Consider the following 16,597-nt stretch of genomic DNA (forward strand, 5'->3'; position numbering starts at 1 on the left):
GAACTGAACAGCACTTGCCAATTTTTTTTTTAAATTTCTCGATCCAATGCTCTAAGCAACAATATATTCCATCGAATATTTCTGTAACGATCACAATACATGATCGAATATCAATACGAAATTTGCACTATCTAAGTATAAGAAGTGTATAATGAAAGAATATACATATAATATTAATCCTTTAGTTTGAATTGCACATGCAATCCAAATGTAAACTTGTGAACAAATTTGAAATATTTATGATACCTCCTTTAAAGTTTTTTAGAATACATATTTTTCACCTTCAAGAAAAAAGAAATATAAATTAACGGGATGTTAATAGATTTTGCTTCTTGTTCAGAATGGGTTGAGGCGTTCAACCGCCAAGAGTTTTATTCACTTCCTTCAAAAATCGAACTTCAATGCTATTAATCACAGCAAAAATTACACTTTCTAATAGTAGTTTTCTTCTGATCCCGCCCATTTTCGATGCGTCCATTCCAGTGCTTTCTCTCTTTCAGATGTGAACATAGAGTGATTAAAGCACTGCGCAAAAGCGATGGATTGCTTCTGTGTCGTAACTCAAAACTGACTAAATTTTAAATATTTCTGGAAAGCCAAGACAAATAAAATAGATAAGAGGTTATCTATGATATTCCTCTGAATTTAATGAAAATAATTATGTAATATTTCTTTTATATTTATATAAACTAAACAATAAATTTTCTTTTTTCTCTTTCTATTTTAATCTCCCCTGTCATTCATTCTTCAACTTTATTGTTACACTGCTCTCCCCTTCATACTGTATGCGTGGCGTACATCTTTTCGCGTGTCTATTCACAGGGACCACTGATTCCTGCGGCCTTTACAAATGGTTACCATTAAACATTGGCGTTGGATTGCAAAAATTACTACATTAGCAGCAACAACAATATAAAAACCGCAGTTATCAGTTAAAACAACTAATACCGTTATTGGATGCAGCATGCAGTCGAAGAGACAGGAGAAGGTGGAGAAGTTACCAAAAATCAACACAAAAATAATACACCAAATACATACATACATATATACAAATATACATACTAATATTAATAATAAATGAAGTTTATAAATGAATAAGTGGAAAGCAAACAAGCCTACAAGCAAATAGCAAACAGAAATAAATTAATATTTATTAAAATACATACAAATACATATATGAAGATATACATATATACTTATGTAAAATGTGTATGTGTATGTAGAATATATTTATATTTAAGGATATGCAGATACACAGTCACATATCCGTTTAAGCACAATTATTGCGTCTGTATGTAGGAGAAGCAATGAGTACACAAACAACCACAATTCTTTTTTTATGTTCTCTGTTATATTGAATTGCAATACAAAGTTTGTATTTTGATATTTGAAAAAAGAAAACCACATTTACACTCTTGCTTCAGTTCAAACTAAGCAAAGTTATTAAAATAGATACAGCAACAAAATACCATTGGCAATTGCGTTGTGAAATGAAAACTGACGAAGAAAGACGCGAAATACACCTACATATACATATGTACGTACATGAATAACGGCCAAATATACGCATTAACAGTAACAAAATATCAGAGGCAAAATCAAAAACTTACCCACTAATATTAAATGGCCTTCGACAGTGATGAAAGTAGCGTTTAATTATAGTCAAATTTAAAGCATCTGTTGTTGATCATTTATTGATTGTGTAAATTCGAAATCGTTTGCAAATGCACTGATTACTGAGGAAGCAATTGCGATGCGGTTTTCTAAGCTGGCTTTGCCTTTACGAAAGCTTTCAATTAATAGAAATCATAGCAAAAACGACTTATCTAATAATGCTTTTCCAAAACAACTTATCTTTGGGTAATTTCATTAATTTTTATGATATGAAATGTTTAAAACTATTGTAAGACCCACGAAGGTCAAATCTTAAAGCAAGCCACAATTTGGAATTGAAGCTCGAACAACTGCTTCATCAAGTGTTTTGGATTAAATGAGCTGCAAAGCTTCCTTTATTTTGGCTTTTTAAAGTAAATTTTTACTTCTTATCTTATTAATTCAAAGTATTTAATCTCGTTTCAAATCCTTAAGATGACAATTTTCCAGCACAAAAAATGGATACTACAATACTTTTTGTATTTTATCAATCTTGCTATTGGATGAGACACAATATAAATAAACAGGGTAACACATGAAAAATTATTTCGAATTTTGTAATTTTTTTTAAAAGAAAGTACTCGATCGTTTATTTTTCACAAAAATATTGAAAAATAACGGAGTTATATGCTGTCTTCGGAGGTGCCAAACAAAAAAGTTACCCAACTGCTGACATGATTCCGGCCAAATAAGTAGCTGAAACAAAAAAATTCAAAAAGGTTATTTAAGTTGAAAATATTTCCTACACAATGACCTACGGTTTTTGAAAAATATCAAAAATTAACGAAATGGCGTAGTTCTGAAAAAATGTCTTTTTTAATGCCAAATTGACAATTTCAAACAAATCAAAAAGTAGGCCATTGTATAGTATACATATATTCAATAATACCCAGTTTAAATTTGAAGTCAATCGATAAATTTCTCGTTGTGTTACGATGTCAACAATTTTGAGAAATGACGTTTCGAGAAAAACGCGTTTAAAGTTTCTGTCAAAGCTGTCATTCAAAAACTATTCAAGATACGACCTTACCGCTTTCACAAGATATTTTTGAAAGTATAAACTATCAAATAAGCAAATAAAAAAAAGATATTCAATTATATGCTAGCGCCCTTTCGATGTCTTTTAAATTTAAATTGGTTTCAGTTCACACAAACTTTTTTGAACTTCCATTTATTACTTAAAATCTGTATGCTTAAAACACCGCCATCACAACGAAATTGTAGAAGTCAGTTTGGAAACCCCGAAGTCCTTCAATTCTAAGATTCTCTTGGAAGCGTGTCAATGAGTCCTATGTAATTTGCCAAAACAATGCTCCCTCTTTCAAATTTTGGAGTGGCCATTTTACAAACGTACACATAAATATATGTATACATTTGTATGTAATTACATACAACAGGCATATACTATTAAAACAATAAACAAAATACTTTAACGCAACAATAACTACCATAATTGAAACTTTATTGAAATAAAACGCAGCCAACCAACCGCCATTGCCCTGCGTGAAAGTCATTGGCGACACATACAAAAAAAAAACAAATAATAACAAAAAGAACAACAACAACAAGAACAAAATGCAATTAAATCCTAGCGTTGCATTTGCACCTCCAACAGAAACTGAGTGCGCAATGGAACACTTGCTTTATACTACCTACAACCAAAACAAAAACAATATTTATGTATATGCAAACATAAATGTGAAAAGAACAAACCTAGTGGTAATAATTTAAAACACCAATTTTAATAGTGCGGCACTTCATACATACATACTTACAATAAAAATTAAATATATTAAAAACATTAATTAATGAACTTATATATATATACATACATACATATGTGAGGATTATTTAAAAAAGCAAAAAAAATACAAAAAACAAACAAAAAATGCAAACAAAACAAAACATAAAATGAGCATTAACTAAAACAAATATACAAAACAGAAGAATATTTAAATACAATTACACTTTATATGTACAAGTATAGAAAATAAATAATAAGGACAACAGCGATATGTACGAGTGTCAAGTTTCATGCAGGTGAAACAAATCGGTGCACAAATTACAAACGACGACTAACAACATACATACGTACTGAGAGAAGGAAAGGAATCCGGAAATAAGAAATGAAAATCTCTACTCCTACACACACACATACAAAAGGTGCAATAAAAGTAGAAACTGAAAGCCGTAAAATCAAATTCAACGCAATGACGACGATGCCAAACACTGCACACGAAGCTATTCGGACGGGGATGACTAAGCGATATTGCGTTTGTACTGTACACTGGCAAGGGAATGAGGGGAAGTAAAAAAAAACAATTGTTATAACTAGCAAATAATTTGCGTTCGAAGCGGATGAGGAGAAAAAATCATTTATAAAACAATAAGCAGTTTGCGCAAAAGCAAATTAATATTCTTACATACATACATACATATATAGTATACAACTTATATATATATTGAATGAAGCAAATGAGAATATAAATATATATATATATTATTGATAAAAAAACATTGAAGCAATGGAGCGGTAAGTCGCAATTGTAGCACGGTCTACAACCTGATGCTTGGCCAACCTCAGCGACTGGCATAATGCAGTCGTGAGATACGAACACAACAAGGCAGCGTACAGGAGGATATCATTACAAAACCACTTGAAATTTATAAAGACAAATGAAAATTAAGGAAATTTGTAGCTTTTAGATAGGATGAAATTGAGGTAGTGCAACTGCAAAAGCAAACAAAAAAAATTAAACAAAAAATCAAATACAAAACCACAAAACACACAAATAAAGCAAATACAAAAAATTTGAATTAACTAAAAAGAGCAAATTTGCAAGTAACATGTAGGGTGTTACTACATGTTTTGTTTGTTCCGGCACATGGTGTGGCAATAGTGCAAGCACGCTGCGCTTGCGGCGGCAAATGGCGACATAAACTATTGTATGTACCAGTTAATTTGTAAATGGACTCTTAACAGCACTTACTCGTAGTTAGCAATGGATGATGCATAATAGTTAGAAGAAGTGTAGGGAAAAGCTAAGCGTTTGCTAGAGAATGGCTGGCAGCAAAATTGACGGCATACATGCATTTTTTAGCTAAATAGCCACAGTGGCTTAATGATTGATCAACTGGCGCCCACGAATTGTATGTGGTGGCTTGCAGGGTCAGTCCGACGACGGTGTGATGATTAATTGAATGACAATTGTCCAATGATGTTACTTTAAATTAAAGAAAACAAACAGACGCAAAGCTAATTAAAAATGATAAACAAAAACTTCTTACCAAAATAATAATGAATATTTAAGGATAATGCAATTTTTTTAACATATAAGTATTTATTTATTAACCTGGTTGCTGTGGCATCCATTACACTTACAAACACACATGCATATTATAAAAAAAATATTAATATGTAATACACATGACATAATATACAGAATTATATACATATATATATACATATATACATGCCAACATACATACATACGTATCCCGTAATTATTTTCTAAGGAGCTGTTATGGCTGGCTGAACTCTGTAAGGGGAATATTAAATCTGTATTATTATGAACTTTTACACACAATAAAAATTAAGCGGAAGCCGAAGAAGACAGGTGTGTAAATTACACATTTTAATGGCGTGCGGTTGATTCAAATGAAGATGCACCACAAAGTGTATGTGAATAATAAGGTAAAAAACGTAATCAGTAAATACATGCATACACATAAATATACATACATACATATATACTATGAACCAAGGCAAATATAGATATACATAAATATATATTTTTAAGAAATGTTCTAAAAGCAATAATTACAAACAACAACAAAGAAAACTAAATAAATTAAAAAGAAGAAACCAAAAAATATTGTGGAAAATCTATGCATTGGTAAGCAAAAAGTAACCAATGAGTAAGTGAATATATAGTCTAATAATATATACAAAATATACATGTAAAACAAATATTTATCTATTAATACTAAGCTAAAATATTATTATACATAAAGTATTAATCTAAAAGTAAAGAATGAGTAATTAAATTTAAGAACGGTACCCTAACAAAAACCTACACTCTGGCAAAAAGAATGTCGATGGAAAAAGTAAATATGTCTTAAATAATTGTCATCGTTTTGTATGCATTTCAAACGTTTCGTTTCCTTTTAAAGAAATTTTTTACCAAAAAACTCAAGATATTTGCAGAAGTAACTTCAATGCGTTTTATCAGCTGCTTATTACTAAGCTCCAACAAAATTTACGCAAATATTGTATAGTATCTTTAACTACTTTTCTTTAAATAAAATTAAACCATCCTTAGTAATTGAATTTCATATTATAAGTACAAACTCAGTGGAAAAACATTTACTGTTAGTAAACAGAACTTCGAAGCGTTTCCAAATCATTGATGTTTATAAATCATGTACCAAGGTATTCTTAATGTTGACCGAATGTTGACCCCCTGTTCAATTCAATGGTTGGTCAAATCGTTGGCTATTCACCTCGAGTATGTGCTAATCCACAAACTGTAGTCTAATCTGTAGTGTTATCTTGAATATTTTATTAATCGGGATCTACTCATTATAGAACATATGAAATTGACAGATTTTGTGATTATGTGCATTACATATGCGGTTAGACAATTTCTGGTTTTATAAGAATATATTTGTACCTTTCCCTAGACCACACTGCAATCTTTAGCAGGCTTCTAAATTTTATAGGTAATACTACTCCTTCCAACCTGAGTTTTTCCTTCAACTGCAATAGAATTATTTAATTATTTGAGTTCAAAAATTATCTGTAAAGTATTTACTCTTGATTGATTATGCATTACAAAAGTGATGTAATAACTGAAATTTTGTGGAAAAAATTATTACGATAAATGACATGAATAATAAGAATTCACGAATAGTCAAATGAATCGATACATGAAAACGCGTCCTTTAGAACAAAATCAATTTTAGTCAATTACAAACCGAATACATATAATCATTAAGGTAGGAAAAAGGCAAATAAACAGTAAAAGTTACGTATACATAAATACATTACTTAAATATGTATGTAAAAATAGTTTCTGTTAAGTTTTTAAGAATTTATTCAATTCTTTCTTTTTTGCTATTAAACTTTTCCATTAGAACAAATTTGAACTGTATTAAATAGAAATACGAAAGGCGCAACGCCTCCGCGTTTTTGTAAGCGTTCAATCGCAAAAGCTTTAAATACTTGAAGTTTTATATTAATTCAAGAAACACAAATGCGGTATGCGCAGGGGTCACCGTACATACATACATATATATAACACCACAAGCCGGTGACACCCCATGGCATAGCCGGACTTTTGTCAATTTAGGCCAAAACAGCAAGTAGATTATTAAAGACGAGCTAAATGAATACATGAGGGCACAACCGTATGCCGCTTGCATAAAATGACAATTTAAAATACTAAATACTAACTACTTAAAGATAACATAAGAAATGATAAAAACATAAAACTAGCAATTAAAGGGTACACTTTTTTACTCAAGAACGTAAAGACGTATATGAGAACAAAGTTGAATATTACGAAGATATATACATAAAATAAAACTATAAAGTATACATACACACATATCATTTCTCCTTTTTCTAAAGTCGGCAGACCGTAGAAAAACCTTACAGCATTTCATTTACTGTATTTTACTACATTATATACATACATAATACATACATATGTAGGTACACTTATGAAGTATGCATACGCAATGCAAAGTTTCGCTTAAGTATTCACACCTGATAGCAAATACGCAATTAGACACCAATTAATCAACCATTGCGCGTCATTTGCTATGTCTCTCAAAGAGCCAAATGTTAATTCAATATTTGTTGTTTGTAGCTATTCTGTTTACACGCGACAGTCGCAGCTTAAGACTTTTCTACAAGTGAAATACATACTTACATACATACAAGTGCACAAACTCCACAGCTTTAAAACTGCAATTTCTTTTCGCACTTTTAGCATTTGCCTTACGAAAGCATGTTCATGAAGCCTGTGGGCGATCTGAAAGACATCACACACCTCTCACGCCTGTCCTTAGCTCACACACATTCATATTTCATTTCATTTACCTACGAGCAACGACAATTTGTATAAAATGTATTTAAAACAAGGATATAAATACAAACTACTTATAATTTCAAAAAGTCTACACACACTCATACACTGACATGCATATACACACCTTTAAAGGAACTCACACGATTTTGCTATATCGAATTCTTTGCGCGTTCTTCTGCGATGGAATTCCTAACAAACACCTTCACTATATTGACAATATCTTATATATATATAAATATTTTACACTATACTATATATATACATATATATATATATATATATATATATATACAAAACACATATATATAATCAATGTAAAGAGAAAAACTTCAATGGGAAAAGCAAACATAGTTAAGCAACCAAATATATATATATGAAAGCAATGTATTTATTTACAAGAACCAAAAACGGTGGTAGATAAAAATACTTGCTAATCTCTTCGAAACACATGGGTAAATTGTTGAATGGGAGTGTCAAATTTGTAATGTACGAACCGAAGGTATTTGTCCTTTCACTGCAGTAATAGTGGGGAATTATAACCGTTAAGCGGCACTCTTATTTGTTGAACAGCACAGAAAGTTGCTGATAATTAGAAAAAGAATTCAAACATTATTTTTATCATTTCTCATTTAACTATCAATTATGCAAAGAAGTCATGAATTTCAAATACTAACCGTAACGGATTATGAAGAATTTTTAATAAGAACTATTGAACTGTGCTCAGTATGTGCATGTATGTGAAAATGTACTTACGTTCCCAAAACCAATAAATACATCGAGGGAAATCTAGTCTTATCGCAAATTTTTCCTTTCATTATAAGGTAAAGTTGGTCTCCCAAAGTTGGCCTTATTAACTTTCATTACCTAACTCGCTGATATATCCTATTGAGTGTTAGAACGGTTCACTCTCATAAGAGTAATCAAAGACACCAGTTGGTCCAAATTATCGAGGCTTATACAGAGAGCCTTAAGTGAATATAGTCCTTTTGAAGGTAGGACTTCTCATTAAAATTGAATAGTGTCAGCGCAATTGCAGCATTCATTCTTTATTCTCTGCTTCCGGTCTCACGAAAGTCGGGTCTATTTTTACCCGCCCAAGCACTGTCAACTCGGCAGTATTCCCCAAAATACTTTAAATATGTACCTTCCACTCTAATTGTTATATCTAACAAAATTAATTTAGAGATATCAGCTTAAGGGTTCGTAAGTACATGCACACATACACATTCGACTGTCCAGTTTTATTAGGAGTTGGATCTCTTGGACGGGGACAAAATGAGCTAGATAATTTCTTCATAAAACTCGTTATTGCTAATTTGGCTTGTGTACATAAATATACATACATGTAATATTGACATTCGCATTGTTAACAAAGTACTACATATACAACAACTATACAAGGAAAATATTTGCTGTTAATTTTCTTAAATATATATTATTACTAACTTAAATATATACGCCGAAACAATTAAGTATCTGTGTAAATTAAGCAGACACAAGAGTATTTTTTTTATGATTTTAGACATTTTAACCCTTTTAAGCATTAATGGCATTGTGGAAAATACTGAATACAAAATTCAAAGGTATAAAAAATTTGTAATTTGTAATTTGTAAAAATACCGAAAAAGGTTCAACAGCAAAGAAATATAAACAAGCGAATTTGTAAAGTAATAAGTAACCAACAATACTTAGTATAAATTTACCACACTTACATGCAAATGTATTGTATTTGTGTAACATAAATTACAACAAAAATAGTTGTCTTAAGAATCAAACACTATTACTAACACAAATTCTTCGAATTGGGCGAAATCGAAGGAAATCAAAATATTAATGAAAATAACCGATGATTAATTGGTAATCAGCAATTACCAATTAGTTAAAGTTAGTACAGAAATTGAGGCGTCCGAAGGCTTGAAAATAACTGTGACTTCTTTCTTTATTTCATTCAGATTTGTTATTATTTTGCTAAGAAAGCAACCATGACACCACAAGAATCAATGAAGAAACCAAAAATAAGTATATAATATTTGAGATGTTGATATATTTAGTGTAATGACAATTTGAACGAAGGTTCGAAGGCGAAAAGCTGTAATAATTGTTACTAAAACCACTCATGTGAATGGAGGCAGACATTTGAATTCGAAAAAAAACTGTTAATGCTGAACAATGCTTGTATGAACGCTGGAAAATGTTGATCATTTAGGACAAGTAATTGCAATAATATAATTGAATTAAGACAGATTGAAAACAAAACGAGCGATGTGCATAAGCATTAACAGTAAAATATTTAGCAGAAAGTTAATTGCGCAAGAAACAGTTAAATGTATGTAAGAGTAATATATTTAAGGAAACAATATTATTATTACTATATATTGGATGATGGTGATTTTAAAGAAAAAACTACACAAAAATCGAAATTAAAGTTAAAAGAGAACTCTACTTATAAGCAATTAACAATTCTATGAAGTATATATATATATAAATGAAATGATTGAATTAATACAAGAATCAATAAAAATACCACAATAACACTATGAACATTGTTCAAAGGAAATAAATTTGACAAAACATTGTGTTTTCCTCATAATATCGAACATGATGTCGTAAGTATTTCAATACTTATAATATGGTTTACAATAATTAATCCAATAAAACTGTATTCTTGAACTGACCTCTTCGATAGGATTGAGTTCAAACGGCACTCAATTACCAAGATCTAAGCTGGACTTAAGTTTTAAGGAGGTTATAGCCGAATCAATGAGAGCGCGCCACTCCTCTCTTTCCTTCGCAGTTCGGCGCCAGTTGGAGATTCCAAGTGTAACCAGGTCGCTCTCCACCTGGTCCCTCCAACGGAGTGGAGGCCTTCCCCTTCGTCGGCTTCCTCCGGTTTTGGTTCGTCGAGAGAGGTCTTTACTGTTCAATTGCCTACTCGGTCCAAAGTAGCACCTGTTGGCAAGAGTGATTCTGCGTTGGATTTCGAGGCTGACATTGTTGGTGTTGTTGATACTGGTTCCCAGGTATACGAAATTATCTACAACTTCAAAGTTATGACTGTCAACAGTGACGTGGTAGCCAAGACGCGAGTGCGCCGACGGTTTGCTTGATGACAGGAGATATTTCGTCTTGTCCTCATTCACCTCCAGACCCATTCGCTTCGCATCCTTATCCATGCGGGAAAAAGCAGAACAAACGACGCGGCTGTTGTTTCCGATGATATCAATATCATCGGCGTACGCCAGCAGCTGTACACTCTTGTAGAAGATTGTACCTTCTCTATTTAGCTCTGCAGCTCGTATTATTTTTTCCAACATCAAGTTAAAGAACTCGCACGATAGTGAGTCACCTTGTCTGAAACCTCGTTTGGTATCGAACGGCTCGGAGAGGTCCTTCCCGATCCTGACGGAGCTTTTGTTACTCAACGTCACTATACATAGCCCTATTAGTTTCGTAGGGATACAAAATTCAGACATCGTGGCATAGAGGTATCAACTTTTCGTGCTATCGAAGGCAGCTTTAAAATCGATGAAAAGGTGGTGAGTGTAGATTCTTCTCTCTCTCTCTTTCACACAGTACGCTCGAGAGAACCTTATAGGCGATATTTAGGAGGATTATACTACGGTAATTGGCACAGATTGTGGGATCTCCTTTTTTATGGATTGGGCAGAGCACACTGAGATTCCAATCGTCAGGCATGCTTTTTTCCGACCATATTCTTCAAAAAAGCTGATGCATGCACCTATTCAGTTCTTCGCCGCCGTATCTGAATAGTTCGGGCGGTAATCTATCGGCCTCCGCCATTTTGTTGTTCTTCAAGCGGGTAATTGCTATTCGAATGACTTCATGGTCGGCTAATGGAACATTTGTTCCATCGTCATCGATTGGGGAATCGGGTTCGCCATCTCCTGGTGTTGTACCCTGCCCTGGACATCGGTTACCAGATACCACCTTGGTCTCTACATGAGGATGCTCCGGTTTTGAAACTTTCGTTAAGTCGCTTCATTTTTTCATAAAATTGTAGAGCATTCGCTCTGTCTTCCAGCTTCTCAAGCTCTTCGTACTCACGCATTTCGTTCTCTTTCTTTTTTTGTCTGCAGATGCGTCTCGCACGTGTTGTGGTCGTTTGCAACGTTGCGAGGTAGGCAGTCTGTTTTCTCTCCGCTGCGAGACGGCATTCCTCATCGTACCAGCTGTTTTTTTTTTACTTTTCCGAAAGCCAATGGTTTCGGTTGCAGCGATACGCAGTGAGTTTGAGATGCCGTCCCACAGTTCCCTTATACCGAGATGCTGATGAGTGCTCTCAGAGAGCAGGAGTGCAAGTCGAGTAGAGTATTTCGTGGCTGTCTGTTGCGTTTGCAGCTTTTCGACGTCGAACCTTCCTTGTGTTTGTTGACGGGCGTTCTCTGCTGCACAGAGGCGGGTGCGTATCTTCACTGCAACCAGATAATGGTCCGAGTCTATATTTGGTCCTCGGAGCGTAGACACCGCTTACGCGGTTATAGCATCTCTCCTTTTGGCAGTTTGGCGCCAATTGGTTATACGAAGCGAAGCCAGGTCCCCCTCCACCTGGTCCTTCCATCGGAGTGGAGGTCTCCCTCTTCCTCGGCTTCCACCAGCGGGTACTGCATCCAAAACTTTCAGAGCTGGGGCACTTTCATCCATTCGAACAACACGACCTAGCCAGCGTAGAAGCTGACTTTTTATTCGCCGGACTATGTCTATGTCGTCGAATAACACATACAGCTCATCATTCCAACGTCTGCGGTATTCGCCCTTGCCAATATTAAGAGGACTATAAAGCATGCGCAGAACATTTCCCTCGAAAACCTCAAGAGTTGTCTCATCGGATGTTGTCATCGTCCACGCTTCAGCGCCATAGATCAAGACGGGAATAATAAGCGACTTGTAGAGTTTGATTTTGGTTCGTCGAGAGAGGACTTTACTTTTCAATAGCCCACTCAGACCAAAGTAGCACCTGTTGGCAAGAGTGAGAGGCTGACATTGTTGGTGTTGTTAATGCTAGTTCCCAAGTAGATGAAAATATCTACAACTTCAAAGTTATGACTGTCAACAGTGATGTGGAAGCCAAGACGAGAGTGCGCTGATTGTAAAAGTCTGTAAAAAGCAGAACAATAGACGCGGTTGTTGCTTCCGATGATATCAATATTATCGGCGTATGCCAGCAGCTGTACACTCTCGTAGAAGATTGTACCTTCTCTATTTAGCTCTGCAGCTCGTATTATTTTTTCCAGCAATAGATTGAAGAAGTCGCACGATAGTGAGTCACCCTGTCTGAAGCCTCGTTTGGTATCGAACAGCTCGGAGAGGTCCTTCCCGATCCTGACGGAGCTTTTGTTGCTCAACGTCAGTATACATAGCCGTATTAGTTTCGTAGGGATACCAAATTCAGACATCGTGGCATAGAGGGAGCAACTTTTCGTGCTATCGAAGAGATCTTTAAAATCGATGAAAAGGTGGTGAGTGTCGATTCTTCTCCCTTTTCCATTCTTCTCCCATTCTTCATTGTGGATTTTCCAGGTCTAAAGCCACACTGATAAGGTTCAATCAGGTCGTTGACGGTGGTGACAATACGCTCGATAGAACCTTGTAGGCGATATTTAGGAGGCTTATCCCACGGTAATTGGCACAGTTTGTGGGATCTCCCTTTTTATGGATTGGGCAGAGCACACTGAGATTCCAATCGTCAGGCATGCTGAGGCAAGAAGCTGATGCATACACCTTATCAATTCTTCGCCGCCGTATTTGAATAGCTCAGCCTGTAATCTATCGGCCCCTGCCGCTTTGCTGTTCTTCAGGCGGGTAATTGCTATTCGAATTTCTTCATGGTCGGGTAATGGAACATCTATTACATCGTCATCGATGCGTCTTCGCCGCCGTATTTGAATAGCTCAGCCTGTAATCTATCGGCCCCTGCCGCTTTGCTGTTCTTCAGGCGGGTAATTGCTATTCGAATTTCTTCATGGTCGAGTAATGGAACATCTATTACATCGTCATCGATTGGGGAATCAGGTTCGCCAACTGCTGGTGTTGTACTTTCACTGCCATTCAGCAGGTCGGAGAAGTGTTCCCTCCATAATCCCAGTATGCCCTGGACATCGGTTACAAGATTACCACCTTGGTCTCTACATGAGGATGCTCCGGTCTTGAAACCTTCGTTAAGTCGCTTCATTATACTCTCGCAAAAAATGTTGCTAAAGAGAGTATTATAGTTTTGTTCACATAACGGTTGTTTGTAACACCCAAAAGTAAACGAGTGAGATATAGGGTTATATATACCAAAGTGATCAGGGTGAAGAGTGGAGTTCAAATCCGAATGTCTGTCTGTCCGTCCGTCCGTCCGTCTGTGCAAGCTGTAACTTGAGTAAAAATTAAGATATCTTGATGAAACTTTGCACACTTATTTCTTGGCACCATAGGAAGGTTGCTTTCGAAAATGAGCAAAATCGGGCCACTGCCACGCCCACAAAATGGCGAAAACCGAAAACACATAAAGTGCCATAACTAAGCCATAAATAAAGCTATGGAAATAAAATTTGCTATGAAGGATCGCACTATGAAGGGGCATATTTGAATGTAATTGTTTTGGGGAAGTGGGCGTGGCCCCGCCCCCTACTAAGTTTTTTGTACATATCTCGCAAGCCAATAGAGCTATAAAAACCAAACTTTCTGTAGTCGTTTTTTTTACACTTCCTAATACAGTCCAAAAATGAAAGAAATCGGATCACCACCTCCCATACAAAAGTTAGGTTGAAAATTACTAAAAGTGGGTTAACTCACTAAGGAAAAACGTCAGAAACACTAAATTTCACATAAGAAATGGTAGATGAAAGCTGCACTTAGATTTTTTTACAAAATGGAAAATGGGCGAGGCGTCGCCCACTTATGGGTCAAAAACTATATCTCAGGAACTACTCGACCGATTTCAATGAAACTTGGTTTGTAATAGTTTCCTTACATCCCAATGATATGTTGTGAAAATAGGCCAAATCGCTTCACAACCACGCCTACTACTTATATACCAGATCTTTGAAGACGATCTGAATCGTTTACTTTACAATACATAAAGTAAGTACTAGTGAAGATATCGATGCAGAACTTTGCACAAATACTACGTCTATAGTGTGGCAGCCCCATTCTAAAAATCGCCGAAATCGGACCATAGGTTATTAAGGCCCCATATATCGAACACGAGGACCTCTTTGCTTCTCACCTAATATTATGGTTTCCAACTTTCAATGGACTTTATGCACTATATATGACGAATATGTGGGTCAAATTGTATATTATATAATATTAATAAAGTTAAATAAATAAATTGCGAGAGTATAAAATGTTCGGTTACACCCGAACTTAGCCCTTCCTTACTTGTTTTTTCATAAAATTTTCGACCATTCCCTCTGTCTGCAAGCTTCTCAAGCTCTTCGTACTCACGCATTTCGGCCTCATTCTTTTTTTGTCTGCAGATGCGTCTCGCTTCCCTCTTCAGCTCTCTTTATCTATCCCAACCCGCACGTGTTGTGGTCGTTTGCAACGTTGCGAGGTAGGCAGTTTGTTTTCTCTCCGCTGCGAGACGGCATTGCTCATCGTACCAGCTGTTTTTTTTTACTTTTCCAAAAGCCAATGGTTTCGGTTGCAGCGGTACGCAGTGAGTTTGAGATGCCGTCCCACAGTTCCCTTATACCGAGATGCTGATGAGTGCTCTTAGAGAGCAGGAGTGCAAGTCGAGTAGAGTATTTCGTGACTGTCTGTTGTGTTTACAGCTTTTCGACGTCGAACCTTCCTTGTGTTTGTTGACGGGCGTTCTTTGCTGCACAGAGGCGGGTGCGTATCTTCGCTGCAACCAGATAATGGTCCGAGTCTATATTTGGTCCTCGGAGCGTACGCACGTCTAAAACACTGGAGACATGTCTTCCGTCTATCACAACGTGATCGATTTGATTACGCGTGTTTCGATCAGGAGACAGCCAAGTAGCTTGATGTATTTTCTTATGCTGGAATCTGGTACTACAGACGACCATATTTCGGGCCCTAGCTGATCAGCCTCAGGCCGTTTGGCGATGTTTCGTCATGGAGGCTGAATTTTCCGACTGTTGTGCCAAAGACACCTTCTTTACCCACCCTGGCGTTAAAATCGCCAAGCACGATTTTGACATCGTGGCGGGAGCAGCGCTCATAGGTGCGTTCCAGGCGCTCATAGAAAGCATCTTTGGTCACATCGTCCTTCTCTTCCGTTGGGGCGTGGGCGCAAATAAGCGATATGTTGAAGAACCTCGCTTTTATGCGGATTGTGGTTAGACGTTCATCCACCGGGACTCGGCGACGGAGTCTCTCTCCCACCACAAATCCAACACCAAATTAGATGTCTTCCGTCCTTGTCCCGTCCATCGCACTTCTTGGATGGCGCTGATGTCAGCCTTTAGTCGTATGAGGACATCTACCAGCTGGGCAGAGGCGCCCGGACATTCCAGGTGCATGCCCTTATATCATTATCCTTAAAACGTTTGCAAGGGACGTCATCAAAAGGAGGGTGTCTCATCCGAGGCTTTATTTTTCGATTTTTCATTGGTACGCCGTTTTTATGTGGTGGGTCCCAAGCCCTACACACAACCGCAGAAGCGGGTTCGCCTTCTCACTTTAGCTCGCCTTCAAACGGATGTTTGTTAGCTACCGAGAGGATACTTGGTCTAAAACCGCAAGTCGTGAGCGGCTTGAATCATGTGGAGAAGAATCGTTTCTGGACACTCCCAAGTGAATGACAATCAAAAACTTTCCTCACTTACGTAAACTTCTACACATTATTCCATCCTCCCTGTTAGTTGTAATAATAA

General features: G+C 36.0%; 1 protein-coding gene across 17 annotated transcripts in view; it reads left to right on the forward strand.

Annotated features, from left to right (window-relative positions):
* Rbp6_3 (RNA-binding protein Musashi homolog Rbp6) overlaps positions 1 to 10,162 on the forward strand; it is a 436,335-nt gene extending 426,173 nt beyond the window's left edge. For all 17 annotated transcript variants that reach the window (XR_008470744.1, XM_054228378.1, XM_054228379.1 and 14 more), the window contains one exon: positions 823 to 10,162. Coding sequence is in view for 16 of the 17 variants with exons in the window: in XM_054228378.1 (XP_054084353.1) it covers positions 823 to 864 (42 nt within the window). In the remaining variant the exon portion in view is untranslated. The remainder of the gene's footprint in view (positions 1 to 822) is intronic.
* Positions 10,163 to 16,597: the final 6,435 nt, after the last annotated feature.

Source organism: Zeugodacus cucurbitae, chromosome 4 (assembly GCF_028554725.1).
Source record: "Zeugodacus cucurbitae isolate PBARC_wt_2022May chromosome 4, idZeuCucr1.2, whole genome shotgun sequence".
Classification (NCBI taxonomy): Eukaryota; Metazoa; Arthropoda; class Insecta; order Diptera; family Tephritidae; genus Zeugodacus; species Zeugodacus cucurbitae.